The sequence below is a fragment of the Bos grunniens genome, chromosome 25 (genome assembly GCF_055505025.1).
Source record: "Bos grunniens cultivar Pamir isolate PY7600 chromosome 25, Bosgru_T2T1.0, whole genome shotgun sequence".
Lineage (NCBI taxonomy): Eukaryota > Metazoa > Chordata > Mammalia > Artiodactyla > Bovidae > Bos > Bos grunniens.
In genome coordinates, this window is record NC_141189.1 from 39,965,339 (window position 1) to 39,984,733 (window position 19,395).

The window sequence follows — 19,395 nt, forward strand, 5'->3', positions numbered from 1 at the left end:
GGAACCACACTGCCTGGATTTGATCCCAGCCTGCCTCTTGAAAGGCTGTGTGAACTTGAGCCAGTTTCTCATTCTTGTGCTTGGTTCCTTGCTGTAAAGAAGGGGTGTCAATAGGTCCTACCTAGTAGAGTTGTTGTAAATATTAAACTAGTTAGACTTGTAAAGCACTTGGGATGGCTGCCTGCACAGTAAGCATTCAATAAATCTATTACATGTGATTATAACATGATAAACGCCACTGTGAAAACAGTGTGTGATGATAGAAGATAAATGGGAGTAGAGAGGATTCAATTAGATAAAGACTGAGAAAACAAGCTTCTCTAAGGAGATGGAAGATGAAAATGAGCCAGCCATGCAAAGTAGATTTTAGGTGTGTGTGTCTGCCCCACTCTGGAAAACTAGATGATTAATGGATTACCTGGACCGTGGAAACTGCCTTATGGTATCTGAAATGAACACTACCATGGGGTTATTCAGTTTTGATTTTCAAAACTCCACTAAACTGTGCCAGTATAAATAATCATGCCGGTAAGGCCCAGCCTTTGCACGTGGGCAGCATTCTGGTCACGTGAGTTAGGAGAGTTGCTGGGGTGAGAATAGAGAAAAGTGACCTTTTTCTGATTTGGAAAAATTGGTTCTGTCAATGAAGGATGAGCCTGCTGTATTCCTGTCTTTGATTTCTTCCTGAGAGTTCAAGTGCACATTCCCTCTTTCTCTCTCTTATATTGCTTGCTCATAGAGCCTCTGAGACCTGAAGGCCTTGGACCAGAGATCGTTTTTCTGGATTCAGGGACCATCTTGATTCTGTGGTGACCGCTCTTCATGGGATTCATTCCCCAGACTCTGGTTACTCTTCCAAGATGCATACATTTTTCTGCCCATGGAAAAACATGCTTTGACAAGTCTTTAGGTCCCTCTCCCCTGTTGCTTTGTGGTAACCTGTAGGATGATTAGTTTGTGTTAACCAGGCTATAGCTGAGTATTTGACAGGGGTATTGTTACCCTGAAGACTTTTCCCATACTCCACATGCTCTTGTACCTTCCTGGGAGAAATGACATAAAATGACAATATCTATCTAATTACATTTAAATGCTTTTGGTTTTTCTCAGGTGAAAACTTAAAGGGACCACATGTGCTTTATCACCATGGAGATCCTGGGGAATCACCTGAGCACCAGGGCCACATGTATTCTCTCTGGGAGGCGTCTACTGGACAACAGACCCTCTCAGATGTGAACTTTAATAAAGGTAAGCTTTCAGTGTGCTGAACAAAGGTTCAGTTTGAAGAAAGACACTTTAAAAAATTTATTTATTTATCTTTCTTGGCTGTGCTGGGTCCTCACCATTCTTGGACTTTCTCTAGTTGCAGTGAGCCGGAGCTGCTCTTCATTGCGGTGCATGGGCATCTCATTGTGGTGGCTTCTGTTATTCCAGAACACAGGCTCTGGGCTCACGGGCTTCAGTAGTCACCGCACGTGGGCTCAGTAGTTGTGGCCCACGGGCCAAGTTGCTCTGCAGCACGTGGGATCTTCCCAGACTGGGAATCAAACCCATGTCCTCTGCATTTGCAGGTGGATTCTTATCTACTGGACCACCGGGAAGTCCAAGAAAGACATTTGACATCATTATGGAGGGAGGGAACAGTACATCCTGCTCAACTGTGCAAACTCTCCAGGTACTACAGTGAGAAGCAGCGAGGAATCATAATGAAGCTTCCAGTGTGAATGAGGCCTGGCCAGGCTCACACTTGGGTTCACTCTCTCACCTGTGCGCATGCCCCCATATCGACCCTCACTTCTCCGAAGACCAGCCTGAAAGCCTTCAAACCCGTCAGATGATGGATGAGTCAGATGATGACTTTCAGGAACTCTGTGCCAGCTTTTTCCAAAGGGTGAAAAAGAATGGTCCCAAGGAAGTGTCAAAGGAAAAGAAGACACAAAAGGCCTCCAATGGCACCCATATAAGAAGCAAACCAAAAAGGACCAAACCAACGGCTTCTAAGAGCAAAACTCCGCAAGGCGCCGCTGAGAGGAAAACTTGCCCTGGCGGCCCGGTCCCGCGGACTCAAAAGCACAGGGCACCCAAGAGGCCAAAGACTGAACCAGCTCCCCCTGAAAACACCGAGGGAGGTGTACACACTTCTGCTGTACTCCAGGATAGCGCATGGAGCACCCAGACAGGTAACCAGTCAGAACCTCTGCCAGAGAGGACACCAGAGGTGATTTGCACCATTTTAAACCAAGGATCATAAAACTTTCTGAAAGCTAGTAAGTTTCTTTGGCTTCGCCGGCCATACAGTCTCTGTCCCAAATTACTTCTTAGACGATGTATAATTGAATGGGCTGTGTTCCAGCAAAACTTCATTTACAAAAATAGGCAGCCTGCCCAAGACCATAGTTTGCTGATTCTTGTTTTAAACAAAAGTCATTAAGAAAAAATTCATTACCCTTGTATGAATTCTCTACATGATATATTTGGGGCCATCTGCTCTTTCATTTTCCTGTCAACGTTTACATCATGCAGTTAACGTGAGTTTGTGTTTTTTTTTTTTTTTTTCATGAACATAAAAATAATGCTACTTCTCTCATTTTCTTGGGTTCATTCCAAAGTGGGTAAGTTGCAATGGGTAAGCCAATTTGCTTAGGCTGCTGAGAAGGTAGAAGGCATATGCCATGTGGGTTTGAGTCCCAGGAGAATCTTCTTGTCCTTCCTATCTCTTCCAAACACCTTTTATTCTTTTCTGTTTATTTGTTTAAAGCAACTTGCTTACCCTGCTGCCCTGGTGTATTAAACCACATGCTTAACATACATTCTTCATGCAGAACTAAAAACCAGCCTTGCGTATATAATACAGCACAAGATCTTTGGACTCCTGAATTCTGTTTCTAAATTTTTCTCACCATCACTTCCTGATCTTAAATAATGTTTTTTACCTATGTGGTCAGCGTGACCTCCCCAGTGCAGTGGTGGTAAAGCCTTAGCTCACAGAGACTGTTGTAAGGCTTCATTAATGTTGCCAAAATGTTATTGGTCTTTCACGCGCCTTTGAGAGTATAGTGAAAGCTATGCTTGGTTTCCCCCAGAACACTGCACTGCTCCCCCCAAAAACACACCTGCGAGGGTGACATGCAGCATCGGGGGCTGCATGGATCCCCCCAGAGGTCATCTTCAGACACCAAGTTAAAGGAGAACTTCTGACATAGAAAGATATGTGTTTGTCATTAATAACTCTTTAGTAACAGCTTTATAGAGATACAATTCACATTCTATAAAATTGACCCCTTTCAAGTGGACGGTTCAGTGACTTTATTCACAGAGTTGTGCAGCCATCCCCACCACTTAATTTTAGAACATGTTTATCACCTCAGAAATGTGCCCCCTCCCATCACAGATACATATGGCAGGGGTATTTTTATCACCGCAAACAGTGAGGCTACCAAAAAACAATCAGTACTTTAGAGTTACACCTAATGTAGTCAGTAAAGGACCCCTTTGAAATCTGAGGTCTTTGGAACTAGAAGAACCTTCGGTTTCTCCTGCTAGAACTGACGCATGTGAATGTTCTCCTCCTTGCCAGAGGCCACCGTGGACAGCCTCTTGCAGCCACCTCCCTCCTGTCTGACTGCAACGGTGCCAAGTCCCTCCAAACCCAGGGCAGCAGAGCTGGTGCTCCAGCGAATGCAGCAGTTCAAGAGAGCAGACCCCGAGCGCTTAAAACATGCTTCCGAAGGCTGCTCGCTCGAGGCTGCACCTGAAGAAAATGTCCCGAAGGGCCCTCAAGATGTGATGGCGGCGAACGGTATGAAGGAAGCGCTGTCTTCCCAACAGGGATGATGTTGGGGGAAAGGGGTCAGGAAGGAGCCTGCCTTCTCAGCCAGGGGTGGGCCTTCTGCCCCATGCTCTGCCTTTGCCACTCTGGCCAGAGAAAAGAGGGTCCCCTGGGTCATTTCTCACTTAGCTTCTTTGAGAAGGTACCACTTCCTCTTTTTTCATTTTGACTTATTAGAAAAATTTTCTCATTCAAAAGAGTCAGAAAAACATATTACAATGAAATCTCTATGCCCTCAACCTAGATTTAACAAACAGTGGACATTCTGCCACACCTCTTTTGTCTCTATAAATGGACACTACTTCCGTACTGTCAGAAAGCAAGTCACAGACATCATGATGCTTCACGCCTAGACTCTCCTACATAACCACAATTCCATAAACACACGTGATTCCAGAACACTGCCTGCTGTCCAGTGCACATTCAGATTTCCCCGGCTGCCCCAAGGACCGCTTCTGTAGCGAACTCTTCCTGAACAGGGATTCGTCACACGCTGCTTATAGCCGTGGCTCAGTAGTCTCTCTGGTCTAGACTCTATAACAGTCTCTTATCTTGTCCTTGTTTTTTGTGATACTGACTTCTTAAAAAATCCAGGACAATTGTCTTTTAAAACTCCCCACTTTCTGGATTTGCTGGTTTCTGCCTCATGTCATGTAACCCCTTCCTGCAGGGAAGTGCCATATGCTGCATGTTGTACCACCCCAGGAGGCTCGTACTGTCCGTGGTGCTTTATCCCCTAAACAGCAGGAATCCTCATCCCTGGTGAAAATACACAAAAGGAAAAGAAATAGGAAGAAAGTATTGACAGAGCTACAGCCAGTAAATCTGTAGTTTCCCAGTATTTACTTGCAGGTTTCACCTCAGGACTACTGAGCCTTCTTGGGCCACCCCAAAGGCCCACGCAGGTGACGCAGTGATGTGGCATCAGTCCTTGGTCCACAGGGCACCAAGGGGTGCAGAGGGGTCACTCAGCCAGTGCATGAGCCCAGCCCCTGCCCTGCATGTGACTGAGTTGTTTCCATCAGTCTTCACATCATAGCCAGTAATCATCAGGAGAGATAAACCATTGCTTTGTTTAAAAAAGTACTGGACCAAAATGAAGTATGGTGCTTTTCTGGCTCTGTTCTCAGGGCACATCCCGTGTGGGTGCCAAGGGCCTGCTCCAGCAACATCAGGTATAACAGGGCCACAACAGTGGGCATGGCTGCCTTGGGCACCATCCCAAGATTAGAATCAGTCCATCCTCTGGTCTGATGCCAAGAAAAACCAAGAGCAGCATTCGACTCTGACCTGGAAGGGCAAGAAAAAGTCAGAGCCGTAGGAGAGGTTGAGCTGTAAAGAGGAAAGCTAGGATTCATTGGAGTAGGAGCCTTACAATCCTGGGATGCCCAGGGTTGCCACTTTAGCAGAAATGGGAAACAAAAGGCAAGTTCTTCAGGGCTCTGATGCTCAGAGAGTGGTCCTGGACCAGCCACAGCGGCCTCACCTGGAAGTTGGCCAAAATGCAGAGTCTCAGGCTCCACCTAGCCCCCCAGAGTGCCAGCCTCCTGACCTGCACTTTAACGAGCTTCCTGGGGGTCCTTGCACCTGTTAAAAGTTTAGGGAGTACCCTGCTTGGTGTCCGGTCTCCCCGGGCTGGGTCTGGGCTCCTCACGCCCCACCCAGTGTCCTTGCTCCGCGAGGTCCAAGGACGAGCTGGTCCTCATGGGTCCTTGTGTCTCCGCAGGGTATGGGCGCCCTGTCCCCACCACAGAAAGCGACACTGCAGTGGCCTTGGCCCTCCAGCAGGAGCTTGGGCAGGAACAGGCATCCACACCCGACGACAGCCTGGAGGAGACGGGGTTATTCTTTTGCCAGATCTGTCAGAAGAACCTCTCAGCCATGAATGTGACACGGAGGCAGCAGCACGTGAACCGGTAGGAGCAGCTCCGCCGTCACCTGTCTGTGCTCACCTCGCCCATAGGTGTGACCAGCTTCAAGGCTCCTGTGGAATCTCCAGGGCTCCAGGGGGGGTCTTGAGATTAGTACTTCAGTATCAGGGTTGGTCCAGCCTTGCTTTTTTTTTTTCAAACAGCTTGAGAGAGAATTTGTGTAGCATACAATTCAGGCATTTAAAGTGAACAGTGCAATCGGGTTTACTTAGCACATTCAGAGTTGTGCAGCCGTCACCACGGTTAGCCCCAGACCCATGAAGCAGGCGCCCCATCTCCCTCTGTTCCTCAGCCCCTGGCAGCCACTCACCTGCCTTCTGTCTCTGGAGACTTGCCTGTTCCAGACATAAGTGGACTCACAGCCTGCGGCCTTTCGTGTCTGGCTTCTTTCACTTGCCATCCACGCTGCGCTGTCTCCGTGCTTCCCTCCTTTTTATGGTTTGATGATATTCTACTGTGTGGATGGACCACATCTTGTTCATCCATTCATCCACTGATGGACATCTGTCTCCACCTTTTGGGTTCTGTGAATAGAGCTACTGTGAACACACTTTTCATGTATTTGCTTGAGTATCTATTTTCGGTTGCTGGGTCATATGCTGATTCTAGTGACTCTGTGTTTAATATATCCTTGCTTTCCTCAGGCACCTTTGCTCACAGAAACCTAAATGCAGTGTCTGGAGGCTGACTGCAGGCTGTGGGGAGGGACCAGCTTGTGGGGGCAGCAAGCCTTGGCCCACAGCACGACCATGCTGACCTGAGCCCTGTCTGCAATCACGTGGCCAGGGAAGGGTGGTCCCACCTTTGCCGTCTTCTTCCAGGTGCTTGGATGAGGCTGAAAAGGCGCTGAGTTTCCCCACGCCTCTGATCCCTGAGTGCCCCATCTGCGGCAAGCCATTCCTCACCCTGAAGAGCAGAATCAGTCACCTGAAACAGTGTGCGGTGAAGATGGAGGTCGGCCCGCAGCTCCTGCTCCAGGCTGTGCGCCTGCAGGGGGCTCAGCCCGCGGGCGCCTCGGGCACTCCAGCACCCAGGTAAGTCAAAGGAAGAGGAAGAGAGATCAAAGTATGTTGATTTTTTTTAAAAAAAGAAAAAGGCCTTTTGTAGTGGTGGAGGACAACAGAGCGCTGATTCTGGAGATGAAACAGTTCAGAAGGAAACTGGGCACAGTCTCCACAGGGACCGGGAGGGGACAGCGCTCCGTCCTCAGAGGCTCTTGAACCGACCAGCTGGCATGGACTGGTTTCCACGAGTCCTTCGTGAGATCCTCCTGTCCCTAACAGTTTGAGCACACAAAGTGCTGATTCTTCTGTATGTTGAATCCATGTTTACCCCTTTCCTCTCACTCCCCCCCACAGAGGAGAAGGGGTCCAGCCCTCCCGGGATGAGTGGGGACCCTCAGAGCAGGAACTGCTCACCCCTCTAGCCTCACTCACCTTTCGGTCTGGCTGCCATTTAAGCCTCAGCGATGGAGCTGGCTGTCTGAAGCGGAAGGGAGCCACCACCAAGAAGGAGCCACGGAAGAGGCGGAAGGTCACTGAGCCCGAGGAGCCCTCCGAGGACCTGCTGGTGGCCACAGCTCTGTCCCGCTCGGAGACGGAGCAGAAGGCGGTGCCGGCAGCGCTCAGGCTGGGGAACACTTTTGCAGAGAGGACAAGGCTAGGAGCAGGTGCGGCAGCTGAGTGGGGTGCTGAGAAGCCTGGCTGCAGGCAGCTGCCGAAGCTTCCCCTGGGGTCCCCAGTGGGAGGAGGACTCTATGCTGCTTCTGTTTTTTCTCCAGAGAAGAAGACCCGCAAGAAGAAAGCCCCCACGACCCCACCACAGCTGTTAGTCCAGGACGCAGAGACCACGGGCCGGCAAATAGAGGACCGCGTGGCCCAGCTCCTGTCGGAGGAGGTGGAGCCGTCCAGCACGCCGCCGCTCCCCACCAGCAGGATTCTAGAGGAAGAGCTGGCCAGGGGCAGCTGGGCCCTGCGACCGCCCGGGGGGGCGCAGAACCTGCTGTGGGAGGCCAGTGCCCTGACCGGGGCTGGGGCCCTGGAGTCCTTCTACACGGCCAGCCTGGTGCCTCCCCTGGTGCCGCAGTGGCCCGCCAAGGTGTGCTCCCTTCCAGTGGGGCAGGTGGGCTCAGGGGGAGAGGGTGGAGGCTCCGGCTGCGGCACCAAGCGTGGAGGGGAGGAAACCGAGGACCGTGGTGTGGAGTCTATTGTGTTGTCTTTGCAACAACCAGACGGTTCACACAGTAGGAACAGGGAGGCCCACAGGTTTCCAAATGTGTTAAGATTCTGGAGAGTTCAGAATGCAGGGTCCCAGGTCCAACCCTGGACTGGTATAATCTGCCTATGATGGGACCCAGGAACAAGACAGGCCTGTGTACAGGTGTGGAATCGGCACTCACCTGCTTGAAGCAATTTAGATGCCACTAGGAGGGCGGGGGCCCCTTTTGTGGATGCGAAGGCCCCAGGCGTGGCCCCTGCCAAGACAGGTGCCTGCTGACAGGGATAACGGCTACAAGCTTCCCAAGTGGCTCTGGCTGGGGCTCGCTCCCCAAGGACCCTCAAGGTGGTGGAGGCCACATGCTCACTCTGGCTCACCTACTTCTTTCAGGGTCTCACACAGGAGCCCACGCGGCTGCCACAGCCACTCAAGCCGCCAGAACTGAGTGTGGGAACACCCCCTTCTGCCCCCCGCACCCACCCCGTGGGCCACAGCCTCCGGAGCCCAGCACCCTCTGCCAGCCAGAGGGAGCGCCAAGCGCTGCAGGATCTGCTGGAGCTGGCGGGAGAGGGGTTGCCCGCCAGCCCGTGCAGCAGGGACCTGGCCGGCTCAGGAGGGGCTGCAGGTGAGACCCCGACCCTCAGGGCCTCCCTGCCCCGGTCCCAGGGCCGCGATGGCCGCTTGGGTCCATAGGCCTGGTTCACCCTGTCTGGCGGGAGGAGGTGGTCTCTCTGGGTGCTTTCCTTTCTCCTCAAAGGTGAATGTGACTCAGGCGAGTCCGTCAGTTTTCCTCCAGTTTTGACTGAGGACAGAGCCTTCACCAGAGCAAGTGGTCGTGAGGGTTGATTTTGGCTTTCTCTCCCGAGTACAACTCTTGGGCAGGGGTGGCGGTGCAGGTGGCCTCTGGGCAGTTCGCCTCCCATGACGACGTCCTCGGGTCAGCTGGATGATGCTCTTTCCCAGGTGGTTGATGATTTTAACCTGCAAATCCTTTCAGGGATGGACTTGTCACTCGGTGGCCTTCCACTGACTGGGTTTGTCCTGCCAGCCAAGGAGAAGTACCCGGAGGAGGGCGGCCAGGCTTCGGTGAGCATATCTGGTCCTGCTCGCAGCTCCGTGGTCATGGCTGCAATGCTTGTTGTATGTTCAGTGCGGCCGGCTCCCAGCCAGCCTCCAGGCCCCTGCAGAGCCCACGGGTGCCCCTTGACAGCCTCTGAGCTGAGCCAGGTTCTGTCCCTTCCGTTGTTGAACCCCAGGGGCACCTCAGTAGCCCGGCCCCAGGAGCCTACTCTGTCCTGGGGCCCAGGGAGCACCCTTGCTCTGTGAGGGTGCTTCATCCAGCCAACGGGACTGACCAACTGACTCGTGAAAGTCCTGGAGGCCTCCAGCTAACAGTTCATGTTCTGTACTGGTGATTTTCTGGGTTAGAAACTGGGTTTTCCTTAGAGAAGGTGTCATCCTGTGAGCACATTGGTATCAGCCAAGCGCTTGTCACCAAGTTCTCCCTGGGATGTCAGAGAAGGGACATGGACTCCTCCCAGCCGGCCCCACAACTGCTTGGGCTCAGGTCCCACCTGTCACATCCGGCTGGGCTGGTGGCTTCCTCACGGAGACCTAGCAGCTGCTGACGCTGCCACCGCGTCCTGGTGAGGCCGTCACCCATGCCTCTCCACGCCGGGCCTCCGTCTCCATGGAGACGGGTCTCCTTTCTAGGGCAGGGAATTGGGTGTGACAGAGAACTTGAGAAAGGACTGGGTCTTGCTCTTCCCTGTCTCTGAGGGCCTGAAGGTAACTTCAGGGTGGAGCCCGACGTTGGACCTTGTGAGGCAGGAGGCCCTGACTGGCTGCCTGCGCCCCGTTTGTTGGGCACCTGCACGGTTCGGGGGCCCACAGGTGGGAGTGGCCACTCTCCCCCTCTCCTTTCAGCTCGCCCTCGGTTTGCTGGTGGCCGACTTCAGTGCCATGGTCAACAACCCTCACCTGAGTGACATCCAGTTTCAGATAGACAGTGGGGAGGTGCTCTATGCCCACAAGTTTGTGCTCTACGCCCGATGCCCACTTCTCATGCAGCATGTAAGTGCGTGGCCAGGCGGCCTGCTCCCCCTTTGCTCTTTTCCCTCCTCCCTCCCCTCCCTCTCACCCCTCTTCCCCCCCACCCTCCCCTCTGTCCCCAGCCTCTCCCTCTGTCTTCTGCCCCTTTCCTCCCCACACCCCCACTCTCCACCCACTGCCTCTGACCTGTTCTTCCTCTGATGCCATCAAGGTTGTGCTTCCCTGGAGAAGACAGGTCTGAGTCAAGAAGTGCTATGAGGAGATAAGCTCAGGGTTGGGAAACATCAGATTCCTTGTTCCGTTGAATAAAAATCCTGTTTTCCCCAGAACTGTTTCCTTTTCCTCTGTTTACAGATCAGGAAAGTCTTATAATCACCTTCTGTTTTTTCCTGCCATGCCGTGTGGCTTGAAGAGTCTTAAATTCCCCAACCAGGGATTGAACCCTCGCCCTTGGCAGTGAGAGTGTGAAGTCCTAACCACTGGATCACCAGGGAAGTCCCTAACTGACCTCTTTAAGGCTGAGCTGCTATGACATTTCTGTGTTGTCACGTCTTGACTTGAACGTGTCATGGACTTGAACATGGTGTCACAGAATCCCGGAAACTGCTGTCAGTCTCGTCAGAGAGTTCTAGTGCCTTTGATAGGTTTGTCAACAGAGGACTAACTGGCTCCTTAAGCCTCTATCGCTGACTTGACTTTGGAAACAGACAAGTTTTGTGCCCTAACCTGCAGAATTCCTGGTCAGCTAAATGGAGCGACTCTGGCTAATGCCCATCCTAGGCCGAGATCCGAGGCGCCCAGACCTCCTGAGGCCTGTTTTGCCCCGGGTCACGGCTGTCCCATCAGTAACTCTTCCATGTGCATCTGTCCCTCAGATAAACAGTGAAGCCTTCCTGGCCGAAGAGGATGGTGACCTGAGGCGCCAGCGCGTGCTGCTGCGTGACGTCAGCGCCGAGGCCGCCCAGGCGTTCCTGCATTACCTCTATGCTGCCGACACCGTCCTGACTCCCCAGCTGGCCGCTGACCTGCGCTCTCTGGCCCAGAGGTCCGGGCTATTCTTTCCACTTACTTCTCGTTTTTTGACAGTAACCGACAGGGATTATCTGGTTGATGGCCCATGAGAGATCAGGGCTGAGTCCTTCCTGTACCTTTTAATCCCAAGTTTATGGCCAGTGGTGACCTTGAACAGGGTGTACTGACCAAGATTCTGGCCGCAGGGAACACTTGGAGGGGAGCCCAGTGGCTTTCACTCTCTGGGAGTAACGAGGGGGTGGTCTCAGCCCCCACCCCCAGCCCTGCCACCCTCGGTGGTTCCACCACCAGAGCTGCCCAACGGCCACCCCTCCAAGTCCCAGAAGGCTGACGTCAGCAGGATGCTTGCTCTAACGCCCCTGACACTGCAGCTGCCTGGTCTCTCCACCCCCGTGTCCTGCTTCCACCTCTGGGCTGGAACCTGGGGAGGGGCGGGCTTGGCCCCCGGCGTCTCCGAGGTGCCGATGAGATGGCAGAGCACCAGGCAGGCCGGCGCACGTGTCCGGGCTAACCCGAACTGGCCTGGGCGTCCCCGTGTGTGTGTCCCGGTGCTTTGGGTCCGGTCATAGAACCACCCAGCCCCGCGGTCCCCTCTCAGCCCACGCTCAGGCTGCACAGCGGGGCTAGCGGGCCCTCCCCAAACGCTGTTTCTAGAGCTGAGTGGCCTGGGGCATTGCTGGGCATGGACGTGGGCACTGTCTCTGCAGGGGAGTGGGGAAGGGCCAGGGAGAGTCATGGCCGTCCCGCCCGGGAGGACTCCTGCCCCAAGCCTCCTGAGCCAGGGCGCTGCCTCTGCGCAGGGGGTGGTGACGCATGGCTTTCCTGTTGCAGGTTTGGGGTGAGTGAGCTTGTTGACCTGTGCGAACAAGTGCCCTTTGTGATGGATGCAGAAGGTGGACAGGGAAAGGAGCAGGAAGACAACGCTGACGGCAGAGTGGAGACTTTCCGAGAGCTCCTGCACTTTGTGTGGCTGGGTGAGGGGGAGGGAGCAAAGGACCTGCTGATGCCTGAGGGCCACGAAGAAGACAGAGAAAAGGTCAACGAGGAGGAGATGGAAGAAATTTATGAATTCGCGGCTACTCAGCGAAAGCTGCTCCAGGGGGAGAAAGCTCCAGAGCCAGAGGGAGAAGCCGACCTGCTCGGGGAAGACGGTCCAGTTTTGGGGGAAATCCTCACAAGTGAACAGGATAAAGAACAGCCAGAAAATGCAGAGCAGGTGGAATCATCCAGGCAAGGAAGAGATGAGACCCCGGCCAAATGGGGAAACACGAGACAGTCCACACTCCTGCCCCCCAGCAACCGGGCTTTGAACGGGGGAGAGAAAGCAGAGGCCCCAGAGGGAGCACTGGCTCGTCCCTGCTCCTCCAGCCCCACCCAGGGCCGGGCAGAGAGGCAGGAAAGTGCCCCTCTGTGCTCAGCTGATGATGATAACATTCAACAGCCTTTTTCGTCACCTCAAGCTGGATACCCTGAACTCTCCCGGGTGACGAGCGATTGGGAAGAAGGAAACAGGACCATCCAAGAAAGGGAGGTAGAGGGCTTCCATCCCCCTGTCTACCAGCAGGCACCCCCCTCACGCTCACGCTTCTTCCCACCGCAGCCCCATCAAGGCCGGAGTCCTCGCCAGACACGTCCCCACCCTCGTTGCCCCAGTGACCTGTCCCCACCGATACCCCAGTTACAGGGCACAGCTTCCAGCATGGCCTCCCAGAACTCATCACCGAAGCCAAAGAGAGCCAGGCGCCTTCCCTTATCGTGTGAGGACCCAGGCCAGAAAGACAAGGAATGTAGTTCCACACTGGAACGCAGAGGTAAAGGGGTCCTGATCTTCTCAGAAAAATCTCCACCCATGGATCTAACCCGGTCAGGACCTGACCGCCGGAGCTCCAGGCCTGAGACCTCTTCCTGCAGTGTGAACAGAGAAGACGAGGTGATCCTGTTACTGGATTCAGATGAAGAGCTGGAGCTGGAGCAAACCAAAGCAAAGTCATTTCTGAACAGTCCCTTAGAAGACAAGAAAGTTCTGGAAGTCAGTGCCAAGTCCTCTGAACTGTTTTCCATCATCGACCTCGACGCGGAGCAGGAGCCTCCCCAAAGCCCACCAGGAAGCCGGGCCCGGCTGCCGCAGGAAGTGGAGGGGCGGCTGGGGGCCAGCACTGACGACAGCACCACAGACACCTCGTGGCTCGTGCCCGCCACCCCGCTGGCCAGCAGGAGCTGCGACTGCTCCTCACAGACCCAGATCACAGGCCTCGGGGCCAGGCCACCAGCAGACCCGCTGGCCACGCCCAAGCCCAGGGCCCTGTTAGAGAACAGGGACGAACCCGAAGCCACGAGTAAGTTTTCCGTCATTGTACCCCAGACGTCGTCCCCACACCTGGGCCCCGCCGCTCCTGGAGGCTCTGACGGGAGAAGGCAGGCCTGCAGCAGCCCATCCAGCCCCCGCCGCAGATGCCGCCCATGTGCTTCTCCTCTGGCTCCCCGGCCCATCTTAGGAGGCCTCGCCAACCTCCCTGGGCAGCTCCCGAGGTGCCTGCCTCCTGCCCGGAGCCCGGTGGCTCAGGCTCCCGTGAGTGAAGTGGTGGAGGTGGAGGACAGTGAGGACGAGCAGGAGGCAGCCTCCCAACAGGCGAGTAGCAGCCCCCTGCTGGACGGCGACCCCCCGATTCCAGCCGAGGACTGGTGCTGGCACATGGAGCCCCTCTCACCGATCCCCATTGACCACCTGAACCTCGAGCGGACAGGCCCCTTGAGCACCAGCAGCCCCAGCAGCAGGGCAGAGGGCGCCCCAGACAGCAGGGACTGCCGCTCCCCGGCACTGCTGGGCACCACCCCCATCCGAGGGAGCTACACTGGCCGGAGGAAGTCTCAAGAGAAGTCCTCTGGGGCCGGCTCCCCTAGGAGCCACCGGCAGAGCTTTCTGAACTCAGCTCTGTGGGATGACTGGAACGAAGAAGATCAGAGGTCCTCAGAGGCTCCTCCTCTGCCCCAGACGCCGCGCACAGATGGAGCCCAGAGGACACACAAGTTACAGACACCACGTGAGTATTAGGAGGGTGTTTGTCTCTGTTTCAACACTAAGGGGCATGAAGAGTCATAATGACAGCGAGGGGCGGCCAGCCCTCCCCTTGCCTGCCTGACCTCCATGGTTAGGGAGGAAAGGCCTGCTGTCAAAACACACACTTGTTAAGCTAGTAAGTGGGGGAGTCCTAAAGCTGCCTGGATCCTGCGCTCACCTGGGCACCTGCGCTCACCCCTGTCTGTGGCCCCACTCCAGAAGACCTCACCAGCACTTCAGGGAGACTGTGACAAGCCTCTCAGGTTTATCTTAAGAGCAGACACATGTGGCTCCTCAAATAGTCAAACAGTTGCCATAAGCACCAGGTCACTGCACTCCAACGTTCAAAGACTTGAGATCGGGACTCAAACACATCCTGCACACTCATGTTCACAGCAGCACTATTCACAACAGCCAAAGAGTAGGAACAGTGCAAGTGTCCATGAGCTGATAAGTGAATAAAAGGCGGTCCATCCCGACAGTGGAGTCTTCCTCAGCCATACAGAGCTCTGACACAGGCTACAACATGGACGAACCGTGAAAACACGGTGCTCAGGGAGAGAAGCCAGACACAAAAGGCCACGCCGTATGACTCCACTTACATGAACTGCCCCGATGGACAGGTCCACAGAGACCGAAAGTAGATGAGTGATCGCCAGGGGCAGTGGGGGCGGAGAAAGGGGACAGACCGGCATGGAGCTTGCTCTGGGGAATGAAATGTTTTAGAACAAGAAAGAGATGGGGACTGCACAACACTGTGAACGGTCTGAGTGCTGCTGAAAGGTTCACGTGAAAAGCTACGTGACTTTCATCTCAAGACTAGGCCAGGTTCCGCCCCGGAGCTGCTGCTTCAGGAGATCTGGGCTGTGACCAAGAATTTGTATTTCTAACAGGTGCCCAGGTGGCGTGTGAGAACCACTTCGGGAGACTTGAGACCAGGGTGTGTTAGAATCTGAGGGGAGATTCACGGGGGTGACAGACTCTCTGAAGTTATATAAAGAACCTTGTGCATTTTTCAGGAGACAGAGCCTGTTGTTTTCATTGGTGTCTCAAAGGGCTCCATGCTCATAAAAAGGATAAGAACCGAAGTCCAGATGTACCTAAATTGTCCCTAAGTTGTCTTTTAAATATTGATTTAAAAAAAACAACACAGCATTACTAAGATGTTATTTGCATACCATAAAATTCACCCTTTCAAATGTACAATTCAGTACTTTTAATACAATATTCTACAACTGTCCGATTTCCAGGATCACCTGAAAATAAATCCTGTCCCCATAAGCAGTCACCCCACTGCCCCTTCAGCCCAACCCCTGGCCCCCACTTACCCGCCTTTGAGCCCCTAGCAGCGTCAGCACCGCGGAGCCCTGGCCTTCCCTGGGTGCCATGTGATGCTTCTTGATGGAAAGACAGGATGCCAGGGTCAAGTGGGGAAGGGTGGACATCACCACTCTCCCAGAGCGAGGGCAGCTCGAGCAAAGTGGGTGACACTTCTAGAGTCAGAAGAGGCCCTCCTACTGAAACGTGTTTCTTTTGTTCTGTCCAGAAGGTGCTGATCGGAAGAAGAACTTGCCCCCAAAAGTGCCCATAACCCCAATGCCAAGGTACTCTATCATGGAGACTCCAGTGCTGAAGAAAGAGCTGGACAGGTCGGTGTCCTTCTGGAAAGCTTGTTCCGAGCAGACCCTCCCCCCAGTGTGTGTCCAGGCTCAGCTAAGTGGGGAACGAGGGTCTGCTGTGGGGGTCCGCTCTGGGCTCTGGTGGCAGGAGCCTCTGGTTGGTGGGGACTGTGCTTGACTCCTGGCTCTTCACCTACTGTTCCCCATGTGACTCAGGGCTGAGAAACATGCTCCTCCAGGTCACCCACTGGGGACAGGCCTCCACGTGCCACGTGGGTGGGAATGGGACTCTTGCCTTAACGGTCTGAGGATGGGGACCCGGTTTTTTAAAAGAACATCACAATTATCACATTCCAGTGAATTCCACTGTTCACCCTGGGCCCCAGGGAGGTCCTTGCTACCCTACCACTCACAACTCAGAGTGTGGTCCTTCTGGAATATTCCTGAGTCTGCTCTGTGGGTATTCAGGATGGATACTGAGCTCTGAATGCTTATGAGTCAGGCATTTAAGATTCAAGTACACAAAGCCACCAGTTTAATTTGTTGTTAACTGTTTGCTCTTTCTGAAGTGCACTTGTTTCCCCATTCAGGTTTGGGGTCCGCCCTCTGCCCAAACGCCAGATGGTCCTGAAACTGAAGGAGATATTCCAGTACACTCACCAGACTCTGGAGTCAGACTCCGAGGACGAGGGCCAGTCCTCACAGCTGCCCTTGGAGGCTCCCTGCAGCCAGACCTACACCACCCAGACCTCTAAGGCTTCAAGGGCAGCTGGCCACACCCAGCTGGAGGCTCCTCCTGGCCGCGTTCCCCAGAGGTCAAAGGGACCTGCCAAGACCAAGGGCCCCCAACATCACAAGCAGCAGCCTGGTGGCAGCATCTCTGCCCTGAGCATGTCACCAGCCAAGGAGGAGCCTTTGGACCCTGGTGGGGACGCCCAGCTCCCGGCCTCGCAGGAGTCCACGGCCACCTCTGTGGACAGCGGGGACAGCTGCTGCAGCTCACAGAGGTAACCGCGTGAGAACACAGCCAGTGTTCGTAAGCCCTCTGACCCTGAGCCTTGAGAGCTGGCATAAGCGAGGCTTGACGGCCGACACTCAGAAATCCCAGTGGCCTTCTGGCTTTGGACGACAGGAGACTGCGGTGGGGTTAAAGGTCAACCCCCTGGGCCTCCCAGGCAGACCTCTGGGGCTCCCACACGCTCGCCCACAGGTGGGGCCAGCCTAGTGCGGCTGCCCTCGGCATGAGATCCGGGCTGAGGGTGTGGTCCCGCTCAGGCCAGCAGTTACAGTGCCAAGGACATAGCCTGGGGCTTCCTGCCGCCCCAGGGTCGTCCCTGCCACATGCCAGGCTCGCAGGGGATGCAGGCACACACACTCCTGCCCGCAGAGAGGCTCCTGGTCGTGGGGTGGAGGTGGAAAGAAGGGGTGTTGCAAGGTGTTACTGTCTGGTGCTTTTCAGCTCATCCTGTGAGTTTGGAGCAGCCTTGGAGTCTGTGGGAGAAGAGGCGGGCGAGGAGGCGATCAGCGCCTCTCAGGCAGCTGTCCGGGCAGCGGCCACAGAGGAGGCTGTGCAGCGTTATATCCGCTCCCAGCCGGCCCTCTACCGCAAGGTCCTGCTATACCAGCCCCTCGAGCTGGCGCAGCTGCAGGCTGAGCTGAAGCAGCAGGGCATCCACGTGGCCTCGGGGAAGCTGCTGGACTTCCTGGACACTCAGTGCATCACCTTCACCACGGCCGCCACCCGCAAGGAGAAGCTTGCAGCCCGCTGCAAGAGACGGCAGCCCGCGGGCAAGAAGAGGGGCAGAGCCCGCAGGCCCGCCCCTCCCTCCCCAGCCCCGGCCGTCAGCAGCCTGTGAGGGCCTACGGCCCCTGTCCATCCACAGGCCAGGCCCCCACGGTGCTTCCGGGTCTTCTGACCACACTCTCCCTCTATGAGTGACTGCTCTGGAACAGCCTGCTTTCAATATCCTGGAATATCCTCAGAGTGGTCTGCTGGATTTAGGGCCCAGCCGCCCCCCTCCATTGGTGCCCACTGTTTGTCTCCATGTGTGTCAGGAGGGGTGATGGGCAACTGCCAGCTACCAGGGTGAGGCCTGAGTCGGGCGTGTCTTCCCCTCTGTCCACCAGTTACAGGTGTCCGTGTCCTGAGACAGGCGGCAGGTTGAGCCTGCCCCTGCCGTCTTCCTTCTCAGTCCTTGGGCCTCCACCAGCAGATCGACTGTCCACAGGCTCCAGGTGCTCCAGGTGCTATCCTGCCCAGACACCTGTCATTGTCACCAGCAGTCTCCAAACTGAACAGTCCCGAAGGCCAGCACAGCGTGTGAGCCCCCAAATAAACAGTTCTTTGTTACCTGGTTTTGCCAGTACGTGTGGTAGCTGTGGAACACAGGTGAGGGCCAAAAAAGAAGAAAAGTTTGGTCTCTACGTCCTTGTGAATGTCTCGTCTGTTTCAAGTACAGTGCAGTTCATTTTATATGATGTGCAATAAAAACATAAAGGCTTTACTGAAAGCTTCTAGACGCCACACTCCAGTAACGGGCTGTGGGAGGGGGGCCCCAGCACCCCCACACGTTGTCTGCATCTCTGGGGCACCCAGGCCTGCTGGTTATTACTAATAGAGGTTTGTTCCCTCACGCACACGCTGCCCACCCACACGCCCTCAGTCAAGAGTCCTCAGCAGGCTCTGAGCTCTGCCCTCTATGCTCCCCCGCTGGTTTGTTAACTGCAGGCTCGGGCCACCCACCTGCAGGGTCCGTCCCCCTGGGTCAGAATCTGCATTTTAACAGGGTGAGTTTGTGAAGCTTGCTCTGGCCCAAGTGCTGGGCCCTGTGGAGAAGTGGGAACAGGCCGGCACCTCTGGTCACCTCCACCTCTGGTGGAGGCTGTGAGGGTCAGTGCTTGGGGGGCCCAAAGGGACAGCTTCCCGGAAGAGGGGTTTGTGAGCTGGGCCTCAGCGGCCTGCAGCGTTTGGGGAGGTGAAATGGGGCTTCCTGAACATGTGTTGTGTGTCCTAATCCGTGACCAGGCAGAGGAGGACCCGGCCTTCCCCATGTCTGCTGCTTGGGGGCGGGCGACAGGAGAGAAGCCGGGGCTCAGATCCCCGCTTGATCAGACCGAAGAAGCTACCATGTGTTTCCTGGATGAAGGGCTTGAGGCCTCCTCCCCTGTGGGCTGTGTTAGGGGAACGAGATGAAGTCAGGCAGGAGGGAGCTGACCAGGTCCTCACCTGGGTCGCTGGCTGGCTGGGAGACCCTGCGGCTTCAGGTGCACAGTCCAGGGTCGGGGATGGGGATCCTGGGAGCCTCCCTCCTCAGATGGCATCCCGACTCCCATAACACTACCAACTCCAGGTGGATAAGGAGGCATTGGGGGAGAGATTACAGTTGATAAAAAGCCACCAGCTGGTGAAGCCAGGGAAGGTGGGCCTGGGGGCCAAAGACCCTGAAGACCCTGGCCTGTGCAGTCTGGCCGGGGCATCCCTGGAGGCCAGCAGGAGTCAGCAGTGGGCCTGTCCAGGCTCAAGGCACAGCCTGAACTGAGTGCAGAGCATGGAAAGGCAGTTAAACCAGCTACTACATCCTGTAGGAAAGACCACTACATCCAGATAGTCGGTGGCGCCTGGGACAGCATGACTGAAAGAATTAAACCCAAATCAGG

The 19,395-nt window shown here is 55.1% G+C and overlaps 1 protein-coding gene across 2 annotated transcripts; it reads left to right on the forward strand.

The window, feature by feature from the left end:
* The first annotated feature begins 1,579 nt into the window (after positions 1–1,579).
* On the forward strand, positions 1,580–18,162 carry SLX4 (SLX4 structure-specific endonuclease subunit). Of its 2 annotated transcripts, none has more exons than XM_086376032.1 (14): positions 1,580–2,180; positions 3,578–3,799; positions 5,556–5,745; positions 6,582–6,794; positions 7,221–7,429; positions 7,541–7,857; positions 8,368–8,602; positions 8,975–9,063; positions 9,904–10,050; positions 10,905–11,074; positions 11,893–14,102; positions 15,666–15,768; positions 16,329–16,745; positions 17,198–18,162. In XM_086376032.1, exons 1-14 carry the CDS (start codon positions 1,835–1,837, stop codon positions 17,592–17,594), a joined length of 5,265 nt encoding a protein of 1,754 aa, XP_086232158.1. In that variant the 5' UTR covers positions 1,580–1,834; the 3' UTR covers positions 17,595–18,162. The 2 variants fall into 2 exon arrangements, with proteins under 2 accessions (XP_086232158.1, XP_086232159.1); XM_086376033.1 differs by having other exon boundaries at positions 15,669–15,768.
* Positions 18,163–19,395: the final 1,233 nt, after the last annotated feature.

Excerpts from the sequence above, each read along its gene's own strand:
- SLX4 (XM_086376032.1), top strand. The coding sequence starts at position 1,835 with ATGATGGATGAGTCAGATGATGACTTTCAGGAACTCTGTGCCAGCTTT. Across the intron at positions 3,800-5,555 it reads AGATGTGATGGCGGCGAACG|GGTATGGGCGCCCTGTCCCC; the intron begins GTATGAAGGAAG and ends GTGTCTCCGCAG. Across the intron at positions 7,858-8,367 it reads TGCCGCAGTGGCCCGCCAAG|GGTCTCACACAGGAGCCCAC; the intron begins GTGTGCTCCCTT and ends TACTTCTTTCAG.